The 25365-nt window shown below is 39.8% G+C and overlaps 1 protein-coding gene across 3 annotated transcripts in view; it reads right to left on the reverse strand.

Moving 5' to 3' along the window:
* Positions 1-12701, reverse strand: part of LOC113443491 (sacsin-like) — a 39625-nt gene extending 26924 nt beyond the window's left edge. For 2 of the 3 annotated variants that reach the window (XM_026711748.2, XM_026711747.2), the window contains exons 1-3: positions 12557-12701; positions 11745-11774; positions 185-272 (exon numbers count right to left, since the gene is read on the reverse strand). In XM_026711748.2, coding sequence (XP_026567533.1) covers positions 185-272; positions 11745-11767 — 111 coding nt within the window. In that variant the 5' untranslated portion in view covers positions 11768-11774; positions 12557-12701. Of the gene's footprint in view, positions 1-184; positions 273-11744; positions 11775-12332; positions 12507-12556 lie in introns of those variants that run through there. The other variant, XM_087918012.1, reaches the window with a different exon arrangement.
* Positions 12702-25365: the final 12664 nt, after the last annotated feature.

Here is a 25365-nt window from a genome sequence, read left to right on the forward strand (position 1 = left end):
GCTATTTACTTGATTCATATCTTTTTAAACAAATAAAAAGTGCTATAATTTTTCAGAAATATTTTAAAATATGAATGAATCATTGAATGAACAGACAAACAATGCAGCTGGAGTCTACTTCTCTACTTCTCTGTCAATATTTGCAAAGATAAAAAAATCCAGTCCTTAACTCTCACAAACCCACCTTTAATATCTGCCCTCCATCTGGGTATTTGCGAAGGATACCCTGTAAATACTTGAGGATCGGTGGCGGTTTCTGCCGAAATCCCTTCCTGAAAGAGACACAAACCTCAGATACAGTGTTCAATGGCATCTGGACCTTCTAATAGCCAACTTCTAGCAATGCCTATACATTGTGTAGCTACTCCATCTATCTAACACCAGCATAGGAGTTTGTGGCCCTGCAAGAGCTACTATGGTAGGAACAATAATTCTAAACATCTTTTTTTTTTTGAAAGCAATTTTATTGTTTTTTTAACAAACAAACAAACAAACAAACAAAACATAAAAACATCAGCTCTCATCCGTACTTATATACAAACAGTGTGTCGGTTGGTTCATCAGCTTTGTGCATTCATTTCGTAGTCACAATTACAATTACCTTACATAATAACTCTTATTATCAATCCAAACTTATATATCCTCATATCATTATTGAAAAAAAAAAGATTTGACTATACTTTTATTCAATCATGCCTTATGAGATACCTATAATTTAAGTAATTTATTCTATAACAAATCATATAATCATACCAATTCTATCCTAAAAAAAAAGAAAGAAAAAACATTTTATAAATATAATGTCAAATACCAAAAGAACAAAGAAAAGTGAAATCAATAATATTCCTTATTGTCTAACATTCTAAATATTCTATTTTTGTATTTCATCATCCAGCCATTGATAGAAAAGGTCCCAAATTGTATAAAATTGTTTATCTTCTTGCTCTCTAATTTCAAATATCAATCTACTCATCTCAGCACATTCCAATATTTTCTTAATAACTTCTTCCTGCAATGGAATTTTCTCATTTTTCCAATTTTTTGCAAATACAATTCTAGCCGCAGTTAGTACATTTACAATCAAATATTTCAAATCTTTACTATAAACATCTGGTAAGATTCCCAATAAGAAAAGCTCCGGTTTCAAGTCTATATGCTTCCTTGTTATTTTTTCCAACCACATGCGGATTTTAGTCCAATATTTTCTAGCATCCTCACAAGTCCACTACATATGGTAATATGAACCAGGTTTCTGATGACATTTCCAACATTTTTCCGATTTGTTCTTGAACATTCTTGCTATCCTTGTCGGGGGAAAATGCCACCTGTAAAACATCTTATACAAGTTTTCTTTATAGGCTGTGGACATTGTCATTTTATAGTTTTGCGACCATAATTTCTGCCATTTCTCTAAGTCAATCCCATATCCAAAATTCCTCCCCCAAGCAATCATAGTTTCTTTAACTTGTTCTTCCTCTAGCTTAATTTCCAATAAGTAACCATACAATTTTTTAATCACCTTTTCATCAGTACCCATCAAAATCTTATCTAAATCAGTCTGTTTATCATAAAATATCTCTGTTTTGGAATCCTCATCATACCTTGAGTGTATTTGCACATATGAAAACCAATTCATCTGTATACCTTGTTCCTCTAAGTTTTGTATCGATTTAAGTTCACCCTTTTCATCTAGTAATTCCCCATATCTAACTGTTTGTTCCTTTTTATAAATTATAGGATAAGAAAACGCTTCTATCGTCGATAACCAAACTGGAATTTTCAAATAACATTGTTTTTTTATCTTCTCCCAGTTTAACCACAGACTCCCGTATATAATGTCTTCTAAAATAGCCCTGTGTTTTGGTTCCCTTGTACCATAGAAAAGCATGCCAACCCAACAGCAAATCATGACCTTCTAGTGTCAACAATCTAGTCTTCCTTAATGTTATCCATTCTTTAACCCACATCAAATTTGCAGCTTGATAGTACAACTCCCAATTAGGCAGGCCAAACCCTCCTCTAGTTCTAGCATCTTGCAAGAGCTTTAGCTTTATCCTCGCTTTCTTACCTTGCCATATATACTTCAACACAATTTTATTTAAGTCCTCAAAATAGTCTTTTCCAAGCCTAATTGATATTGTTTGAAACAAAAATAAGATTCTGAGTAGAATATTCATCTTAATTGTTGAAATCCTCCCTATTAATGACAATTGTAAGTTTTCCCATTTCTTCAAATCTAGGGCTATCTGTTGTTTAAGTTTAATATAATTGTTCTCTTTTAATGTACTACATCTTGGTGTCAAATATATCCCCAAATACTTAACCTTATTTGTAACTTGGATTTTCAACAATTCTGCCAATTCTTCTCTTTGTCTTAGTAACATATTCTTTGACAAGATCTTTGTTTTATCTTTATTTATTTTCAGACCGGCCACCTCACCATATGTCTCTATCTTTTCCAGCAGCTTCAAGGCTGTTTCTATAGGGTCTTCTAAGATAAAGACTAGGTCATCTGCAAAAGCTTGTAATTTAAATTCTTCCTTTTTGATTTTCATTCCTTTTATAGTTTTATCTTCTCTGATATTTCTATTCAACACTTCCAAAGTCAATACAAATAGCAAGGGAGAAAGGGGATATCCTTGTCTTGTGCCTTTTCTTATATTAATAGAGTCTGTAAATTCTCCCTCCATCATTACCTTAGCTGTTTGTTCATGGTAAATTGCTTCTATTGCCTGAATAAATCTTCTAGCAAAACCCATCTGTTCCATTAAAAGTAACATAAATCTCCAATTCACATTGTCAAATGCCTTTTGGGCATCTAAAAATATCAAAGCCATTTGCTTTTCAGGATGCGCCTCATAGTATTCCAAAGTATCCAGAATTACTCTCATATTATCTCTAATTTGCCGCTTTGGCAAAAGTCCATTTTGGTCTGGATGAATAAAATTACTCAAATATTTTTTAAGTCTTTCTGCTAATATTGAAGCAAAAATTTTATAATCTGCATTTAATAAAGAAATTGGTCTATAATTCTTAATTTGGAGTGGATCCGCCTCCTCTTTTGGAATAAGTGTAATATAGGCCTCTGACCATGTTTTAGGTATCATCTTCTTTGACATAGCTTCATTCATAACTTCTAACAGTGGAATACACAGTGATTCTTGAAATGTTTTATAAAGTTCTGCAGGGAACCCATCTGGACCTGGTGCTTTCCCGTTATTTTGTTTCTTAAGTACTTGACTTAATTCCATCATTATTATATTACTTTCTAACATTTCTTCAGTCTCTTTGGGTATCTTAGGTAAATTTGCATTCTGCAGGTACTGTTTAACTTTCTCCTCATCAGTATCTTCTTTCTTATATAAATGTCTATAAAAGTCTCGAATAATTTCTTTTTTCTCTTTGCTGCCATGACAAATTTGACCTTGGTCATCTATTAACTGCGATATTTTCCTCAACTCTTTCTCCTTTCTCAACTTATATGCTAGCCATCTACCTGGCTTATTTGCATCTTCAAAATAATTCTGTTTAGCATTCCTAATTTTCTGTGCCAGTTCTTCTTTCTCTATTAAGTCCATTTTATGTTTAATTATATCCAGTTTCAGTTTGTCTTTTTTCTGTGGCATTTTCTGTAGTTCTTTTTCATGTCTTTTATACTCATCCTCCAAGGCTTTAATAGCTTGCCTTTTCCTAATATTCTTTTTTCTTGTATAGTCTATTATCAAGCCTCTGGCATATGCCTTCATTGTATCCCAAACATTCTGTATTGAAGTGTCTTCTTTTCTATTTTCTTTAAAAAAAAAGGCCAGTTCTTTCTCCATCTATTGTATAAATTCTTTCTCCTTTAGAATAGTATTATTTAACGTCCATCTCGATCTTTTTATTGTCCCTTCCATTTAATTGTCAATGGGTTATGATCAGCCCAAGTACTTGTTTCAATGTTTACTTCTTGAACGCTAGATATTAAATCTGTTGAAATCCAAATCATATCTAATCTGGACCATGATAAATGTCTATTTGAATAGAAAGTATATTGCTTAAGTTTAGCATTTCTTTCTCTCCATATGTCTTTTAAAGTTAGTTCATCTATCATTTTAAAAAAAGATTTAGGAAGAATTTTTCTATTATACTTTGCTGTTGTTGCAATATAATCCAGTTTATTGTCCACAATTCTATTAAGATCTCCCATCATAATTATATTAACATAGTCCAGTCCAGCCATTTTGATATGTAATTTTTATAAAATTCTTCCTGTTTATCATTCGGAGCATAAATTGCAGTCAAAAGTATCTTTCTATTGTTGTCCATTATTTCCACCATTAATATTCTCCCATCTTCATCAGCATAAATCAGTTTTGCTGGGGTAGCCTCTTTGATATATAAAACCTCTTTTCTTACATTGGGTCAAAGAAGTAAACAATTTCCCTAATTTTGATTGTACTAACAGTTGTTCATGCTGCTTTTTAATGTGTACTTTTTGTAAACAAATTATATCAAACTTTAATTTCCCTAATTTATGAAAAATCTTCCTTCTCTTAGCAGCTGAATTCAGTCCATTTATATTCATTGTAATCAGTTTTTTCTCTTCCATGGTTATATTTTATATTTAGATTTAGCCGCTCTCGTGGATCTTAATTCACGCTGATCTTTAATATCCACCTGTCCACCTACTGCGCCTTCTTCTTTTCCAATCTCCATTTGTTCCTCTTGAAATTCAATTAATGAAATCTCTTTTTCTGCCTCTTCTTCTCTCCCTCCAAAAAATTCTGCATAGAAAAGTTCTGCTTTCTCAATTGAATCAATTCTATGTCTCTGTTCTTGCCATGTAAACATCAATCCTTCTGGGATCAACCATCTGTAACTCACCTCCTTTTTCAATAACATTTTGGTCGGAAATCCATATTCTCTTCTCATCTCTCTCACTCTTCTAGGTATTTGTTTTAAGACCAAAATTTCTTTGCCTTTATATTTCAACGTCTTCTCTCTTGCCGCTTGTAAAATTTGTGTCTTCATGGATTTTTTAGTAAATCTAATATGGACTTCTCTGGGCAGATTATTTCTCATCGCGTATCTTGTAAAGACACGATATATCTCATCTATTCCATCCATCATCTTTTCCTCTGTTATTTCCAAAGCGTCCGCCAAGATTCCTATCATTATCGCAGCCAAATCTTGCCCTTTTTCTTCTTCTATATTTTGAAATCTAAGATAAAATTCTGACCTCTCCATCTCCCACTTCAGCATCCCACTTTTTTCTTGTTCAACCACTGTTAATCTGTTATCAATATTTCCAATCTTCTCCTCTCTTCGTTTACCCTCTTCTTCAACTTTTTGAAGTCTCTCCTCGTACTTTGCCATCATCTGTTGAATATTTCCCACTTTTTCCTCCATCCTCCCTGTTCTTTGTTCAATGGTATCTGTTTTTATCTTAAGGTCTTGAATTCCTTGCATAATCATCTGTAAGGTTACTTTTTCTTGTTCTTTTTCTTTGTCTTGCTTTAACATTACCTGAATTGAACGTTGTCCAGATGGTGGGGAGACAGAGGTGGACACAGAGGCACCCGAAGGTATAAGTTTCCTACTCATTTTAGATGGTTCCAGATCTTTAAGTTCTTTCAAGTTTTAATCCAATTAAAAAAGTGGCCAATTATAATCCAAAGTGAAAAAATCCAATAATGAAAAAACCCAATAATAAAGGAAAAAGAAGAGAAAAGAGAGAGAGAAAAAAGAAATTCTTCAGATTCTTCCTGACCTTAATCAAATTATAGAGTAATCCACAAGAAAAAATAAGAATAATAATAATAAAAAAAACCAATGATAATAATAATAAGCAAGACTAAAGCCAAAAAGAGGGAAAAGAAAAAATAATAAAATAAATTTCTTCAAATTCCACACCTTAATCCAGCCAAAAAAATCTCAGTTGAGAAAAGAAAAAAGAGATAGTCCAAAAGTATACATTAAAAAGAAAAGCAAAAGTCCCAATGGAAAAAAAAAATCAAAATAAAATAAAAATGAAAAATTCAAAGGCTTCCCCTTGAAAATAAATAAAAATTAAAAATAAAAACCTTACTAGAATAAAAATATACAATAATGCTGATAGAGGGGGTAGCTGAACTAAAAAAAAAAGATTAGAAAAAGAAAGTAGAAACAATACACTGCACTCTGCTTAGTTGTCCAAGGCTCTAATTATGACTCCCTTCCCTTTCCCACAAGCTTCAAAGCCAAGCCATAAATATTTAATTGTTGACAGAAATCCAGAAAAGCACCTGTAATAATATTCTACTGCACTCTTACCTCTATCTTATCAAGAAATGTCCTTGAGAAGGAGTCTTTCACATCTCTCTCCAGTTCAAGTAGAATATTTCCAAGCCTCTAGTTGGCAGTGTTACAAAGTTTCTTAGTTCTCACTTTCCCCCCTCCTCTCAGGACAGCATAATTAAAAAAAAAAAAAACGCAAGAAATATATACATATATATACAAAACAAAAAAGAAGGAAAAAAAATAACCAAAGGGAGCCTCTAGTCTTAAAAAAATAAAATAAAAAATCCAAAGGGAGAATAGAAAATATATATATAAAAAGGAACAGTCCGGTTATCCAGTAAATAACAATGAAGTCCGATAGCGAAAAAGAAAGAAAAAAAATAAAGCCTCGCTTTGACGTCTCCCTTAAAAAAACGCCGCTTGATCAGTTTTGTCAAAAATCACACAGGTTTCTTCTAACAAAGTGTCCTTTCAAACCTCAAAAAATTAGAAAAAAAAAAGTTTCTCACCCAACCGACAGACTTTCTCTTTCAGCCTCTTCCTTTCTGGAGCTGCCCCGACTTCAGCAGCATGGGGGCTGCCTCTCCACTGCCAGCAAAAAGAGCTTCTCCCAGGTCATCCAGGGACTTTGCGGTGTCCCTCGAGTCCACAGGGTATGCCCTTCACAATAGCCGTCCCTACGGGACGGTTTAGGTCCATTTGGACCGGCCGGAAACGAAGATATCAGCTGCAATCGAAGAGCTCGATTGCAAGCCGTATCGTCACGGCGCCAGCTCCTCCCCTCTCCTCTAAACATCTTTTATTGCTGTCGATTCTGTCTGGAAATGCTGGGACCTGCAGTTTAGTAACATTGAGGATGCCAGAAAGTATTGATGGACAGACTAAATATCCAGATCACGAAAAAAGTGAAATACCTGGGAATACAATTGACAGCAAGATGTGGAACACTTAAGGAAGATAATTATTATAGACTAAAATAAGATTGTGAGACTTGGAAAAATGGAAAAACGTACAACTATCCTTAACAGGGAGAATATCCACAATTAAAATGAATATACTGCCAAGGATATTATACTTGTTTCAGAGGATTCCAATAAAATTAGAGAAAGAATACTTTGAGGACTTTAATAAAATGATGTTGAAATATGTATGGCAGGAAAAGAAGACAAGAATTAAACTAAAACTGTTACAGGATACTAGAATGAGAGGTAGTTTTGGACTACCCAATTGGGAATTATATTATCAGGCAGTAATACTGATGTGGATGAAAGAATGGATAGTTTTGAGAAATACTAGACTGTATTGGAAGGTCATGGTCTGCAATTGGAGTAGCATGCATTTTTATGGTATAAGGAAAGTAAAGCGCATGGATATTTTCAGAGACATTATATTCGAGTTGCTTTATTATCAGCATGGGACAAAATAAGGGAACAACATTGTTTGAAAATGAGGCATTGAGGCATTTGAAGTCTTCAACAATGTAAATTGGCAATTTATGTTATTGCAAATGGAAGTGATGGGCTTTGGAGAAAGATTCATTAAGGCAATTGAGGCAATATACAGTATTATAAACAATCTGCAAAAGTAATGATAAATGGAGATTTGACAGATAATATTAACATTAAAAAAGAAACTAGACAGGGATGCCCTCTGTCACCACTACTGCTTGTACTGACTTTGAGGTATTAAATAGAAATGTCAGGGATAATAGAGTAATAAAGGGAATGAAAATAAAAAAGGAGGAATATAAATTACAAGCATTTGCAGATGATCTGGTCTTCATATTGGAGGAACCTTGGAAACAGCGCCCAAATCGGTAGAAAAGATTGAAAAAGATGGACAGGCGGCAGGATTAAAAATAAATAAAGGTAAAATTAAGATTTTAGTTAAGTATGATCAAAACGCAAAGGAAAGAATTGACAGACAGGCGGAATATCCAGATCACAAACAAAGCAAAATATTTAGGAATACAATTAACAGCAAGATGTGGGACATTAATGGAAGATAATTATTATAAATTAAAACAGATTGCGACAGATTTGAAAAAGTGGGAAATTTTACAATTATCTGTAATAGGGAGAATATCTACAATCCAAATGAACATACTACCAAGGTTATTATATTTGTTTCAGACAATTCCAATTAAATTAAGGAAAGAATACTTTGAGAACTTAAATAAAATAATATTTAAATATACATGGCAGGGAAAGAAGGCAAGAATTAAATTAAAACTGTTACGGGATGCTAGAATGAGAGGAGGTTTTGGATCACCCAATTAGGAATCATATTACCAGGCAGTAACATTGATGTGGGTGAAAGAATGGATTATTCTGAGAAATACTAGATTGTTAATGCTGGAAAGTCATGATTTGCAATTGGGGTGGCATGAATTTTTATGGTATAAGGAAAGTAAAGCACACGGGTATTTAAGGAGGCATTACATTCAAGATGTTTTATTGTCAACATGGGAGAAAATAAGAAAACAACATTATATGAAAATACCAGTCTGGTTATCAGCTATAGAGGCATTTGCGTATCCAGTTGTTTTTAAAATGGAACACATAGTTAGATATAGTGAAATATTAAATGAAAGGGGTGAACTCAAAACAAAGCAAGAATTAGACGGAGAAGAGATAAAGATGAATTGGTACTCATATGGGTAAATACATTCTAGATATGATAGATAGTAAGACAGAAGGGTTTTACAAAGAACTTACTGAATTAGATAAAATTTTAACAGGTACTGAGGAGAAGATGATTAAAAAACTTTATGGTTATTTATTAGGAGTGAATTTAGAAGAAGTTAAAGAAATGATGATTGCTTGGGGTAAAATTTTTGGATATGGGGTAGATTTGGATAAAAGGCAGAAATTATGGACTAGAAACTATAAATTTACAATGTCGACAGCATATAAATTACAATATGAATATAATTTATTAAGAGTTCAGATTTGTTTTAAAAAATAGCCTGGAATTGAGATTAAAACTTTAATGACATAATATGATATGGAATGTTGATTAGAATATAATGTAAATGTAAAGTTAAAAAGATTATACTGTGCAAACAGTATAGATATGGGGAAATACTGGATGAAATGGGTGAACTTAAATCGATGCAAAACTTAGAGGAACAAGGTATAAAGATGAATTGGTTTTCACACGTGCAAATACATTCAAGGTATAAAGATGATTTTAAAACAGAGGGCTTTTATGATAAATTGACTGATTTAGATAAGATCTTGACAGGTACTGATGAAAAGGTGATTAAAAAATTATATGGTTATTTACTGGAAATTAAATTGGAGGAAGAACAAGTCAAAGAAACTATGATTGCTTGGGGGAAGAATTTTGGATATGGGATTGATTTAGAGAAATGGCAAAAATTGTGCTCTCAAAATTATAAAATGACTGTGTCAACAGCTTATAAAGAAAATTTGTATAAGATGTTTTACAGGTGGCACTTTCCCCGCCAAGAATAGCAAGAATGTTCAGGAATAAATCTGAAAAATGCTGGAAATGTCATCAGATACCTGGCTCATGTTACCATATGTGGTGGACTTGCAAGGACGCTAGAAAATATTGGACTAAAATTCGCATGTGGTTGGAAAAAATGACAAAGAAACACATAGGTTTGAAACCAGAGATCTTTTTATTGGGAATTTTACCTGATAGATATAATAAAGATTTGAAATACCTGATTGTAAATGTATTGACAGTGGCTAGGATTGTATTTGCTAAAAACTGGAAAAATGAGAAACTACCATTGCAGGAAGAAATTATTAAGAAAATATGGGAATGTGCTGAAATGAGTAGATTGACATTTGAAATTAGAGAACAAGAGGATAAACAATTCTATAAAATTTGGGACCTTTTCTATCAATGGTTGGATGATAAAATACAATAATAGAATATTTAGAATTTTAGATAATAATGAATATATAAAGAGATTTTTTTATTTGATATTACATCTATAAAAAGTTTTCAGGATAGATTTGGTATGATTATATGATTTGTTATAAAATAAATTAAGTAAATTATAGTTATCTCGCAAAGTATGAATGAATAAAATTATAGTCAAATGATTGTTTAACAGTGACACTATATAATTTCTGATTGATAATATGAATTATTATGTAATGTAACTGTAATTGAGACTACGAAATGAAAGCACAAAAACTGGTAAACCAACCGACACACTGTATATCTATGAAAGAAAGCTGGATGTTTTTATGTTTTGTTTGTCTTTAAAAATTAATAAAATTGTTTTTTTAAAAAAGATTATACTGTGCACATGATGTATGTACCAAACCGACACACTGTATAATTGAAAGGTTTTATTTGTTGTTTTGTTTGTTATAAAAATAACTTTTTTAAAAAAAGGAAGTAACACAACTATTTCTTCACTTACAGCCGTTCATTTAGAAATTATTCAAAGTTACAATGGCCCTGCAAAAAGTGACTTACGATCCATCCTTGCACTCACGAACGTTGCAGGATCCCTAATGTTATGATAAAAATTCAGGTGCTTGCAACAAACATATTTTTACAAAGGTTGCAGCGTACAAGTGTTATGGGATTCCCAGCCAGCTTCCAACCAGCAAAGTCAATGGAGAGAAGCTGTATTTGCTTATGATCACTTAAAAACTGTGCCAAAAAAATGTCGTAAAATTGGGTATGACTCATTTAATAACTGCCTTGCACAATAATAAAAATTCTGGTCCCAACTGTAGTTGTTAAGTTCAAAACTACCTGTACAAATAACAATGCCCCATAAAATTATACGAGCAAGTGAAGATATAGTAATTTGTGATTAAAACCAGACAAGGAATAACCATAGATTGAAATTTTGAATTATTGGATCCACCAATAAACAGTTTGCTTCATTGCATGGCAGGCAGGGTTTACCGCGTGTATTTAATAGTCAGCTCTTGTTCGTATGGTTGCATTCATGCAACACATTAACAAATCATATTCTGGCTACATTTAGCCCAGCACCAGTTCTCTCAGGCTATCCTCAGAAAGTGATTCTAAGGTTAGAACAAAAGGTCTGAGAGCGAGATGGGCCACCTCTACGGTTGATAAATTGATAAAATAGAGCTATGATCAGTGGGACAACTCAGTCTGATCCCCCGCAAGCCTTGGGAATGACCTCCAGTGGCCCTCCTCCTAGCCTTCCTAACAAGGCGAGAGTGCATGTACATCACACACAATCTTCTATATGGGAATATAATGTCACATTCATGTTTTCCTTGGAAAATGATATGCAACTCTCTATGCATACACATGCACACAACCGGTGCATTCATGTAAACATTTACTGAAACATCTACTGTAGTTCAATGTTTCAACCATTACATTGTACCTGCTCTTATGTAGGTGAGTCCATTTTCACAATTCCCAGCCATTATCCTTCTGCCTTCTCACACTCTATTTCTTACACACACACACACACACACACACACACCATACATATACTTCCTTACCTTTTTTTCTCCTTTTGAGACATCTTCAACCTGCAACAACAAAAGAGGAAAATATACAAAACGAAATACTGGCATAACTTAATCCCACCGATTAATTTGAACTGAGGGCAAATTAATTGTAGACCCCACCCACCAGGTCTGATCCTTTACCATCCAACTAATCTGGAACAAGTCAATTTTTAGGAAAGTTGGAAACGATCTGAGAGGAGGAATCTATTTCCACATTGAACTTGTCTCGCGTTTCTTTCTCAAATCAAAGCTGGTGTTTCAAAGCACTTTTAAAGCCATTAACCCTCTGACATTTATCGATTAAAAACTAAACAGATACTCCGCCCTGAATCAACTCATTCGCGATTAGACGCGTGATTCAGCAGGCCAGAGTATGATCCATCGCAATAGATCCAATCCATAACAATCCCCTTCTCTCTCAAACTACATTTTTCAAATCCAGCAAATTTGGATCCCTACGCTGCCAAAATTTCAAACGGAGGCACAAAAATTACTTATATGCAGATCCTCTTCGCCTCGCTATAGCAAAGCTATTTATTGTAGGTTTTTTTTTCTAATTTGCTTTTTTTAAGTGATTACCTTCTAGAAATGAAAAGAACCTATAAAGACCTGTGCCAAGTTTCTACCCGAAGCGATGCTCCAAACTATTTCGGTCGCGCGATCCAGAGATGGAACTAATAATGTTCAGGGCAAATGGGATTAGATCAGCTGGTTCAAATCCTGCCCTGCTTTCTTGAACCGTTCTAGCCCCTTTTCTCTTTACCTCTCCACCCAAAACCTGGCACGCTGCTCCCCGTCATTACCTGCACGCAGCTCCCGACTTTCAGGCTATTAATTCAGCGATGCTCCGTCGCTTCTCAACACGAAAAGATCCAAGCGGCTCCCTGACGCTTCTCCGCCCAATCAGCTCAATGAGACGTCTGCACGCAATTTTATAACTTCAACCTTCCCTGCCAGAGAAATGGAAACCGAAAGTGATTCTGCGGGTGGAGGAGAATAGAACCCGAAAGAAGAACGAGGCGGCCAATAGACGCCAAGAGCTCTAACGTCATGGGGGGTGAAGTCTTCATTGTATTTGAAGGGGGAAAGTGCAAAATTCTGCTTGAGCTTCTTTACTCAAGGCATTAAAGCATTGCAAGCCCCAAAGTGCGATCCTATTTAGGAGGAGACTTTCCTGCTGGGAAAACACCACCCATACAGAATAAAATAACGAGTGTTCAGGTTTATCTTGATCTGACCCAAAAGCCAAATCTGGCTGTCCCTGAAACATCTGGACTAATCGGCATTTAGGTTGAGAACGGTCCCGAACCCCGGGAGATAATACATACTGCATTCACACAATATGCTAAAGTGAAACTTTTAGAAAAGGTGGAAAGAATCGCAGAGAGATGGACAGCAAACAAATTTAATAAATAAAAATAATTTATTCTGAAAGGCAGTTTGAGTCTCAGGCTTGACTCAGCCTTTCATCCTTCCAAGTTCAGTAAAATGCTGACTCAGATTGTTGGGGGTGTTTGCTTGTATTTCTTAATGTTTTAAATCCTGTCAGGGGTTGTCTTTATTCCAGCCGGAGGGTAAACTCCGCGGGGTGCGGAAGGCAAACTTTGCGGGGTGGTTTGATTGTATTATTGGTTTCGTCCTAATCTCTTTTAAGCTTAATGGTTTCTTTTTTGTTTTGTGGCTGTTAGATCTGGGAGGATGGTTCAAGAACGGAGGCAAGACTCAGATAACAACAACAGCTCTTTATTAGTGACTTTGGATCTGAGCGAAGAATCCCAGCCGCAGCAGCCCCTTATATAGGGCTGGCTGCGGCTAGGCAGCCAATGAAGGCGATTTGAGTTTGCCGCTTTTGGCTGGGCCAATTGCGGCAGCCCATTTACTAGCCAATCGGATCAGTCTGTGGTGACCAATCAGGAACCGCTATTCGCAGGCCAATCATAGTTGCAGGCTTTCGAGCCTGCTAGTCCGGAACACCCCTCCCCTCTCGGTTCCGTTTAAGGGGTGGAGTTATATAGTCTCGCAGGTAGGCAGGTCTTCGTACCTGTCTACCCGACTTATGCAATTCCAGTTGTCCATGTTCAAATTCGGATTCAGATGGACTGTTTGCTGGATCTAGCTGGAACAGTGAACCGGTGCCATGGTTGGGACTCTCCTCTGATGCTCCCGGGGTGATTGAGTCCTCAGCTTCGTTGCTACTGCTATGGCTCCCCGGGCTTGCTGAACCTGCTTGGCTGCTGCTTCTTGGTGAAGTGTTCGTCTGCCCAGGTTCAACTACAGCTGGTGAGTATTGCAAGCTATGGTGTGGTGATCTCAGGGTTAGTTCTGAATGAGCAGGTGTTGGTTCTATTTCCGAGCTCACGGCTTCCCCTCCCCCCCCTGGTGTTGAGGCTGGGGTCAGGGATGGAAGTTGTGGTCAGTCTGGAGCGGAGCTGGTCAATATGGCATTTCCACGTTCTGCCATCAGTGGTCAGTAGACGGTAGGAGCGGGGACCCGTGACTTGAGTTATTTGAGCAGGAATCCAGAGGGAATCCCCAGAAAATTTTTTTGCAAATACAAGGTCTCCTACCTTAAAGGTGCAATGCTTGCTGCTGGAACCCAGGGGCTTTTCCGGGGTGTAGTTAGGGCGCAAGTGGTCTAGAGGCAATCTGAGTTTCCTGGCCATCAGGAGTTCAGCTGGGCTCTTGTTAGTCGTGCTGTTAGGTGTGATGTGTTGGAGAAGCAGCATTCTAGTGTCTTTATCGTGGATGTTACCTTGTTCCATTTTCTGTAGGGTTTTCTTTGTGAACTGAACCATTCGTTCAGCCCTACCATTCACCGCTGGATGAGCCGGCGATGTGAGTGTGTGTCGGATGCCCCGTTCAGCTAGGTATTGTTCAAAGGCTAAGGCAGTAAATTGTCAGAAACCAAGACATCGGGTAGGCCGTGTGTGGCAAAGAGTCTGTTCAATTTCTTGATGACTGCCTCTGTAGTTGTTGTTTTCATTTTATTGACCTCGAGCCAGTTAGAATACGCATCTACAGTTATTAAGAAAGTGTGGCCTCTAGTGGGTCCCGCAAAGTCAATATGAATGCGTGACCAGGGACCCCTGGGTGTTTCCCATTCTGCTGGTGGAGCTTTTGGTGGGGCTGAGTGGTTTTCCTGGCATCTTACAGGAGGCGACCCAGGTTTCAATTTGTTTGTCCATACCTGGCCACCAGGCGTAGCTTCTTGACAGTGCTTTCATACGCACGATGCCGGGGTGTCCATTGTGTAGCATTTGCAGGACTTTTTTTTGTAGTTTAGTTGGTATGACGACTCAGTCTCCCCATAAAATGCACCTTCTTTGTGAGAAAAGTTCTGTCTGTCTGTTTTTGAATGGTTTAAAGGTTTCCTTGGGCTCGTATTCTGGCCATCCCCTCTCCACCCAGCCAAGAACTCGTGCCAAACATGAGTCTCTTTTGGTTTCAAAAGCGATGTCCTAGGCCATTAGTGGAGGTGAGGGAATTGTCTCGATTTGTAGTATTGGGAGCGTGGGAGCTGGGTCTTCTTGCGGCTCGGGTAGTGGCGAGCGGCTCAAGGCATCAGCGTGAGGAATAGATTTCCCCGGGCGATATCTTAGTTGATAGTCGTAGGCAGCTAGGAATTCCAACCATCGCATCATTCTGGGGGAAAGGATGCTCTTGATTGGGCCAATCGCGGCAGCCCATTTTCTAGCCAATCGGATCAGTCTGCGGTGACCAATCAGGATCCGCTATTCGTGGGCCAATCATAGTTGCAGGCTTTCGAGCCTGCTAGTCCGGAACAGTGGCAATCTCCTGTCTGTCTCCTTTTGTCTTTGTCTGTTTGTTTTGCTGATTTGGCATGTCTTGTGTTTGTAAGGGTTTTCTTTTCTTGTTTCCCTAGTTTTGTTAATTATTTGGGCTTTTGTCTAAGGGGCTTCTTTAATACCTTTTATTTGATTCCTTTTCCTATGCAAGTTTGTTTTATGGCTGCCCTGATGTTCCCTTTGGGCTTTTCCTGCTTGGGTGACACCACTGTCCTCGTGAAGTTCCCTTTTCACAGGGGCAATATACTTGACAATATGTAAACTGCTTAGAGAGGGCTATAAAGCACCATGAAGCGGTATATAAGTCTAAGTCTAAGTGCTGTTGCTATTGCTTGGATTCATAAGGTTGATTGGATTGCATGGGAAGTTGAAGTTGTTCCAAAGCTACAGGACCTAGCAGCTCCATCAGCATGACCAATGGAGGGGGATTCTGGGAATAATCGTATCTGCAGGATTTTATCTAGAAGGGAGCGAGCGGAGGGTTAGACAGAGCGCTTCATGTCTATCCTAAGTTAAAGTTACGTCATCCCACGTACTTGGGAACTACAGGATAGATAGATAGTCCTTGACCTACAACCATCCATTTAGCAATCGTTCGAAGTTAAAACAGCACTGAAAAAAGTGACTGAAAATTGCTCCTCGCACTTACAACCGTTGCAGCTTTCCCACTGCCCCACGATCAAAATTTGGGCGCTAAGCAACCCGCATGTATTTATGATGGTTGCAGCATCCTGGGGGAGGGAGGGGGGAGTCATGTGATCGCCATATGTAACCTTCCCCAGCCTGCTTCTGACAAGTGAAATCAAGGGGGAAGCTGCATTCACTTAATGATTGTACGATTCACTTAATAACTGCAGCGATTCGTTTAACAACCATGGCGAAAAATATTATAAAACTGGGCATGACTTTCTGATCTCAGTTGTGATTGTAAGTTGAGGACCTTGCATTGAAATTTGATATTGGAACATTTAGAACAGGGTTTTCTAAACATGGAGGTCGACCTCTTTCTAAGAGATGCAGAGAGTTCAGGGAAGAACCTTTCAATTACCTCAGTCTGTCTTTTCACAGTATTGTTTTCATTAGATGTTGATGTGTTTAGCTCTTCTTTCAACCTTTTGCAGCTCTTCTCGTTTAAAGCTCAACACTTCTTAGTGTGTGATGTCATCTCTCACTCATTGGTTTTTTTAAAATTTCGTTTTATGGCCAAGAACCCTTCATGCTTTCTTTTTCATTACTCTCTTCCTGCTGAACCTGGAGCTTTGAATCGGGGTTGTAAGTAGCTTTTTCAGGGTCCATCATAACATCAAACTTTACATGGAAAAGGGCCTGTATACTGGTAGCCCATGACTTCAACCGTTTATTTAGTGATTATTCAAAGTTACAACTGCCCGGAAAAAAGTGACTTATGACCAATTTTCACACTTAAGACCATTGTAGCGTCCCCTTGGTCACATGATCAAATTTAAGGCAACTGGCATGTATCTATGGCAGTTGCAGCTTCCTAGGTTCATGTGATCACTATCTGAAACCTCCCCAGTTGGCTTCCAACAAGCAAAGTCAATGAGAGGAGGTGGATTCACTTAATGTCTGATTCACTTAACAACTATAGTGACTTCCTTAATAACTGTGACAAAAATGTCAAAAAAATGGGGCAAAACTCAGTTAACGACTGCCTCACTGAGCAACAGAAATTTTGGGCTCAGTTGTGGTTGTAAATTAAGGACTACCTGTCTGAGTTAGAATAGGGCAGAGAATTGGGTGGAATGTGGAACAGCAGCGGATAGCACAGAGCAAGAAAATAATGATTGAAGGGAGAATATAGGTAAGTCCTTGACTTATGACAGATTCCCCCCTTTCCCAAAGCTACTTACAACCGGGTTCTAACAGGTGACCTGCCCATGGTCACATGACTATATTTTGGGTGCTTAGCAATCAGCCCTCATTATGGGCATTTGTAGCATCCTGCAACTGTGTGACTGCATTTTATGCTTTTGACCAAAAAATAGCATTCACTTCAGTTGGTTTGTTTAACAGTTGAATTGAATTGAATTCTTTATTGTCATTGTATGTATATACACAGTATACATACAATGAAATTCACGTAACACCCAGAGACCAGACTCAACATGTACACACACATATGACAATCCCCAAACACCTCCCCACCCTCCAAAATTCCTCACCTCCTAAAAACACACAAGCACCCACACAACAGGCCAAGTAATACTGCCCAACAGCTCACTGATGGTGATCCTTAAGTTTATTGTTAAGTGCAATTAAAGCTCTGGGATAAAAACTATTCAGAAAATGTGTGGTCTGAGTTTTAATTGTTCTGTTTCTTCTGCCAGAAGGCAACAGTTCATAAAGATTATAAGCAGGATGGGAAGAATCTCTGAGAATGTTGTGCAACTTCCTCAAGCAGCAAGAACAGTTGCAGTGTTCACTTAACAACCACCACAATCATTTGACAACCACTGCAAAAAAAGGTTGTAAAAGTGGGTCTGGTCATGTGGAGACCTGCTTTATAACTACAATGACTAACAACCATAATGGACAGGCTCCATTATGGCCGTTAAGTCGAGGATTACCTGTAAAACAACACAGATGGGGAAAAAGCAAGAGATGAGGTTAAAGGGAGGTCATATTTGTCCCATAGGACCAGCATTTTGCAGAGTAAGGATCAGAAAAGTTACAACCATTGGTGTACTGTGCAAGACAGATCTACCACCTAGAGAGCAATTGCATATGATTTTTTTAAAATTTTTATTGGTTTTTAAGGTAAACATAGACAAACAAAACATAAAAACATCAAGCCATCTTCCATATATATACATACAGTGTGTCGGTTGGTTTACTAATTGTTTTGTGCTTCCATTTCGTAGTCTTCAATTACAATTACATTGTATATATTCTCATATTTTCAGTCAAATATTAAATGCATTAATATCATTGTTAATCAATCATTTGACTATACTTTTATTCATTCATGTTTTACGAAATAATCCATATTTTACTTAATTTGTTTTATGAAGTTCATATTATCATCTCAAATCTATCCTACAATCATTTTGTAGATATAATAAGAAAAGAGTACATTTTTATATATTTATTATTTTCTAAGAATCTACATATTTCATTACCATGTTTTATTGTCTAACCACTGATAGAACAGATCCCAAATTTTATAAAATTGTTTATCATCTCGTTCTCTGATTTCAAATGTCAATCTACTCATTTCAGCACATTCCAATATTTTCTTAATGATTTCCTCTTGTAATGGTATTTTCTCATTTCTCATTTTTCCAGTTTTTGGCAAATACAATCCTAGCCGCTGTTAATACATCAGGTATTTCAGTTCTTTACTATATATTTCAGGTAAAATTCCCAATAAAAATATCTCTGGTTTCAAGTCTATATGCTTTTTTGTCATTTTTTCCAACCACGTGTAGATTTTAGTCCAATATTTTTTGGCATCCGCATAAGTCCACCACATATGGTAATATGAGCCAGGTATCTGATGACATTTCCAATATTTTTCAGATTTGTTCTTGAACATTCTTGCTATTCTTGTCAGGGGGAAAATGCCACCTGTAAAACATCTTATACAAATTTTCTTTATATGCTGTTGACATTGTCATTTTATAATTTTGAGACCACAGTTTTTGCCATTTCTCTAAATCCAAAATTCTACCCCCAAGCAATCATAGTTTCTTTGACTTGTTCTTCCTCTAATTTAATTTCCAGTAAATAACCATATAATTTTTTAATCACCTTTTCATCAGTACCTGCCAAAATCTTATCTAAGTCAGTCAGTTTATCATAAAAACCTTCTGTTTTAGAGTCTTTGTCATACCTTGAATGTATTTGCACTTATGAAAACCAATTCATCTTTATACCTTGTTCCTCTAACTTTTGCATAGATTTAAGTTCACCCTTTTCATTCAATTGTTGTAGTTTGAAGGAAAGGAGAGGCTAGACCAGGGCATGCGGTTAACAATGTTTATTAAAGGAACGGTGGTTGTCGCGTCTGCCAGCCAACGGGCAGACTAGCGTGCGAACAACGGCTGGCTTGGCTTGACAGCCGGCTTTATATAGCTGGCTGTCAAACGGCGCCAGCCAATAGGAACGGTTGGTGATCCTGCTTAAAGAGCGGACCCGGTTGGAACCCCAACCGGTTCCCAAGACATAACACCCTTCCCCTAGATGGGAACACATATAGTCTTTGAGATACGCCGGTGGTCTGTGTTGGCGACCAGAGCGACGTAACTCAGGAGAGTCATTGGCGAAGACAAGTTCGCGGACCCCTGGTCAGGGTACGTAGGGGGGCGAACAGGGCTCAGTGCAGGAACTGGAGCCAGGGAAAAGTCTCTGCCTTCGCTGGGGATAAACGGTGGCACTCCCGGCTGGCAGTCCCGGTCTACTGCCTGCTCCTCTGCTCCGTTGGAGAAGGTTGGTCACTCTGGGGATCCTCAGCTGGACCTTGGTGTGGAGCCCGCGGCTCATCTGGTGGGGACGGGTCTGGGCCGGTCAGGCTGCTCCGTCGTCTCCGCAGCTGGTCCAGGTGCCTTCGCCACACACGACCGTCTTCAAGTTGGACCCGATAAGATCTCGGACCCGTGACAGCCACGACCTTCCCGGCCACCCACAGTGGGTCCCCGCGTAGTTCCTAGCAAACACTAGGTCCTGAACTGCGAAATTCCTGGCCAGACTGTCAGACCCCAAAGGGGTGTCTGGACAGTAGTGAGGGTGCAGCCTATCTAAGGTAGTCCTCAGGCGTCTCCCATCAGCAGCTCAGCCGGGATTTGTTCGTAACTGTGCACGGTGTGGTATGCTGGCTTAGGAGGAAATGAGACAGTTTAGAATGCCAATCCACTTGGCCGAACCTGGCTAACGCCTCCTTGGCTGATCTGACTGCCCGCTCAGCCAACCCGTTGCTGGCGGGGTGGAAAGGGGCCGTGAAGACGTGTCTGATGCCCAGATTGGTGACATACCTGCTAAACTCGTTCGAGGTGAACTGGGGGCCATTATCGGAGACCAGTGTGTCAGGAGTCCGTGAGTTACAAAAGGCGAGTCAGGGCTTTAACAACTGCCTGGGTGGGTGGTGGGAAGTAAGGCCACATCTATCCATTTTGAATATGCATCCACGACCACCAAGAAGGTCTTGCCGGTGCATTGGCCCGGCCAGGTCGATGTGAAGCCGTGACCACAGGGCATTGGCACTTTCCCACTTTGTGGGTGTGGCGGTTACGGGCTGCCCTAGATTCCTGACAGGGTCGACACGAGCTTACCCACTTGGCGATCTGATCGTCCATCCCGGCCACCAGACGTAACTTCGAGCCAACGCCTTCATCCGCACGATTCCTGGATGGCCTCGTGGCAGCATCTTCAGGACGGGTATGCGAAGGGGTGGTTGGTATGACCACTCTGGTACCCCCACAATAGGCATCCCTGCAACTTAGAGAGCTGTAGCTGGCGAGTTTTAAATGGGGCAAATCAACTGGAATAGTTAGTTTCTGGTCACCCTCCCTACCCAGTCCAGAACCTGGGCAATTGTTCTGTCCTTCTTGGAATGTGACGCGATGTCGCCTGCAGTCACCGGCAGCTTGAGTTCGTTTACATCAAAATGGCATGCACAGGAGCTGGGTCCTCGACTTGGGCTGGCAAGGGCAGCGGCTGAGGGCATCAGCGTGGTTTAGATTTTTCCGGGACGATATACCAGTTTGTATGAGTAAGCCGCCAGGAATAAGGTCCATCTGGTCATTCTGGGCTACAATATCTGTGGGGTTTGCTTTTTCCCTGATAATAATCCTAAAAGCGGCTTGTGATCAGTAATAAGTTCGAATTGGTGCCCGAATAGAAATTGGTGGAATTTTTTGACTGCTGCTACTGCAGCCAAGGCCTCCTTATCAACCTGGCTGTAATTACGCTCAGTCGCTGAGAGGGTTCTTGAAAAGAAGGCAATTGGTGCCTCAGAGCCATTGGGAGCCTGTGACTTAAGACAGCTCCTATCCCAAAAGGGATGCGTCTGCAGCTGGCTAGGACCAATGGAAGGCGTTGGTCAAATTGTATTAAGACAGCCTCAGAGGTGAGTAGAGATTTGACTGCCACAAATGCTTGGTTTTCTTTGGGTCCCCAGTGCCATGGTGTGTTTTTGTCTAAGAGTCTGTGCAATGGCTCAGCAACTGACGCCTTGTGTGGGAGAAATGAAGCGTAGAAGTTCAATAACCCCAGGAAGGCTTGTAACTCGGTTTTGTTGGTAGGCGTGGGTGCCTGTGGATGGCCTTGACTTTCGATTCCACCGGTGGATGCCTGAGGTGTCAGCCTGTATCCTAGAAAGTCCACCTGTTTAGTGGCGATGGTACACTTCTCCGTTTAGTTTGAGGCCATGCTGCCTGAACTTCTCTAATACTGCCCTGACTCTCTGGATGAGTTGGGGTCTGTCCCTGGCTGAGACTAAGATGTCATCAAATATGGCACTCGCTGGGAGACCTTGGAGGATTCGCTCCATCAGTGATTGAAAATACCTGGGGCTACACTTACGCCAAACTGGAGACGCTACATCTGAATGCCCCTCTGTGTGTAACTATGGTCTGTAAGTCAGCTGTTTGGTTATCCACGGGAACTGTTGGTATGCCTGTGACATGTCCAGTTTGGCGAAAATGGTGCCAGGTTCGAATGTGTGTAACAGGTGCTGAATGACTGGGACTGGATATGCGCTAACCTGTAGATAACGGTTGATTGACGTCTTGTAGTCAGCACAAATTCTTAGATTACTGTCTTTTTTAGCGGGGTGACTATGGGGGTCTCCCACTTAGCGAAATCTGTGGGTTCTATCACCCCTTGTTTTAGTAGTTTGTCTAGTTCCGCGTCCAATTTGGGGCGGATGGCTAAAGGTACTCTACGTGGTTTTAAGCGAACGGGGACTGCCTGTGGGTCTACTGAGAAGGAGATGGGAGTGCCCTTATAGCAGCCTAACTCACTACTAAAAACGTCAGAGTAGTCTGTAAATAAGGAGTCAACATCAGAAGTTGAGACAGCATGGACTCCTTTTATACTAAGGCCGAGAGAGGGGAACCAATCCAACCCCAAAAGACTAGGGAGGGCACACCATTAACAACCACTAAAGGCAAATGGCCTTTAAAGGTTTGGAATTTCACGAGAAACTTGCCTTTCCGAGGACGGGATGTTCTTTCCTTGGTAGTCTTTCAAGGTGAGATGGCACTTTGAAGCTGGTTCTTTGTCAGTCTGGGCTGGATCTTCTTAAGCGTGTCCCAAGATATGATTGAGAGCGCTGACCCGTGTCTACCTCCATGCGGCAGGGATTACCTTCTAGTAAGACAGAAAGTGTAATTTTATTGGGGTGTAAAGTGTGTGGTTGGCTTGGTAGCAAGTATGGCAGTTTTCTACTTGCCTTCGGGGAACAGGAGAGGAAGGAGATCTTTGTGGAGAGGTGCGCGCTGCCTGGCAGACTCTTGCGAGGTGACCTTTCTTGTGGCAGTTGTGGCAGGTGGCGTTTCTGAACCTGCATGATGCCCGGGAATGGGAACCTCCACAGGTCAGGCATAAAAGAGTTTGTTTTGGGCCACTGTTGTTTCTTGGCCTCGCTCCTACCTGCGGCTGTCTCATCGGGTTTGAGGCGATGCACATCGGAGTATTCTGCAGGGTCATCCTCACTTACCGCTTCAGAGTGAACGGAGGACGTGCTGGGCCTGGGAGCGGTGCCCTGGATCTCAGCTGCGGACTGTGCTGCAAGTTCGGCAGCTAAGGCTTCTTCAACTGCCTGGGGGAGGTTTAGGTCTCTTCTAGCCAGCAATCACCTCTGAGTTTTAGATCCCTCACCCCACAGACGAGTTGGTCGAGCAGCATGTCGTCCAAATAGTTCTTGTACTCACATTGTAGAGCTGCTGTCCTCAGGGCTGCCATATATTGATTTATGGATTCCCCTCGGCTTGCTTCCTCATCCTAAAGGCGAAGCGCCCTAGCAATCTGAGACGGTTTTGGTGAGTAGTGGTTGGATAGCGTTTCCACCAACTCTGCCCATGGGACATTCCCGATTTCTCGTGGTGCCAGGAGTGCTGTGGCGGTGTCGTAGACTACAGCCCCACAGTAGCTGAGGAAGTAGGATTTCTTCCTCTGCTCCAAGCTTCAGCCAGTCCAATGGCATCTATAAAGTGGTTGAGCGATTCTTATACGAATCCCACTTTTCCTCATCAGGTTTGAAAGGGGGAATACTGAATTGACATTCATTTTGGACCCCTCAGTCTCTTGGTAGACTGGTCTGCCTCACTGGGTGCTCGTGGTCTTGGATTGATGCTGCCTGAGAGCGTTGGCGGCTGTGGCTACAGTGCCTAGTCTCACTCTGTGACTTCGTCTTTCCTGAGGCGCTTGAATTTTCACGCTCTTTTGCGAGCATTAGGCGGCTGTGGCTGCGGTGCTGTACTGACAGCGCTTTAAAATTCGAGCCCTTTTTATTATTTTTTGTGTGTGTGTGTGTGGCGGCTGAGGCGCTCGCAATTTTGCTTAGTTGCTTCTGTTAGTGACCTCTATAGTAATTCGCGCCCTTTTTGTAATCGAGGCGGCTGAGGCTCTCAGCGCCCGTAGCTTGCTCTAGTGGCTGCAGCTCAGTGACAGCCGTTAGAATTTTCGCGCCCTTTTCTGCGCACGCTGGCGGCTGCGGCTTCAGCGCCCGACTTTCACTATCTGTGGTGCTCTAACCTTCGCGATTCTTACTGACAGCACCCGGCCTTCACTACCCGCGGCAGATCTAACCTGAGCGGCTCTATCACTTTCACTTTCCCGATGACAGGCTTCTGAGTCCGATGCTCGGTAAGCAAAACGGCTGCGGCTTCCGTTCCTTGAGAAAATGCTCCTGACTAGCCTTCCGATCCCACCTTCGTTGCCAGTGTTGTAGTTTGAAGGAAAGGAGAGGCTAGACCAGGGCATGCGGTTAACAATGTTTATTAAAGGAACGGTGGTTGTCGCGTCTGCCAGCCAACGGGCAGACTAGCGTGCGAACAACGGCTGGCTTGGCTTGACAGCCGGCTTTATATAGCCGGCTGTCAAACGGCGCCAGCCAATAGGAACGGTTGGTGATCCTGCTTTAAGAGCGGACCCGGTTGGAACCCCAACCGGTTCCCAAGACATAACACAATATTTCACCATATCTAACTGTTTGTTCCTTTTTATATATTATAGGATAAGAAAATGCTTCAATAGTCGATAACCAGACTGGAATTTTCAAATAACATTGCTTTTTAGTCTTCTCCCAGTTCAACAACAGAGACTCCCGTATGTAATGTCTTCTAAAATACCCCTGTGTTTTAGTTCCTTTATACCATAGAAAAGCATGCCACCCCAACAACAGATCATGTCCTTCTAATTCAACAATCTGGTCTTTCTTAATGTTATCCATTCCTTAACCCACATCAAATTTTCAGCTTGGTAATACAGCTCCCAATTAGGCAAACCAAATCCTCCTCTTATTCTGGCATGTTGCAAAAGTTTTAACTTTATTCTCTCTTTCTTACCTTGTCATATATATTTCAACACAATTTTATTTAAATCTTCAAAATAATCTTTTCCAAGCCTAACTGGAATTGTTTGGAACAAATATAAAATTCTGGGTAGTATATTCATCTTGATTGTTGATATTCTCCCGATTAATGACAGTTGTAAATTTTCCCATTTCGCCTAATCTAGCGTTATCTGCTGCTTAAGTTTGATATAATTATTCTCTTTTAGTGTACTACATCTTGCTGTCAAATGTATCCCCAAGTACTTGATCTTATTCGTGACCTGAATTTTCA

This window comes from Pseudonaja textilis, chromosome Z (genome assembly GCF_049901715.1).
Source record: "Pseudonaja textilis isolate UNSWEBS1 chromosome Z, rPseTex1.2, whole genome shotgun sequence".
Lineage (NCBI taxonomy): Eukaryota > Metazoa > Chordata > Lepidosauria > Squamata > Elapidae > Pseudonaja > Pseudonaja textilis.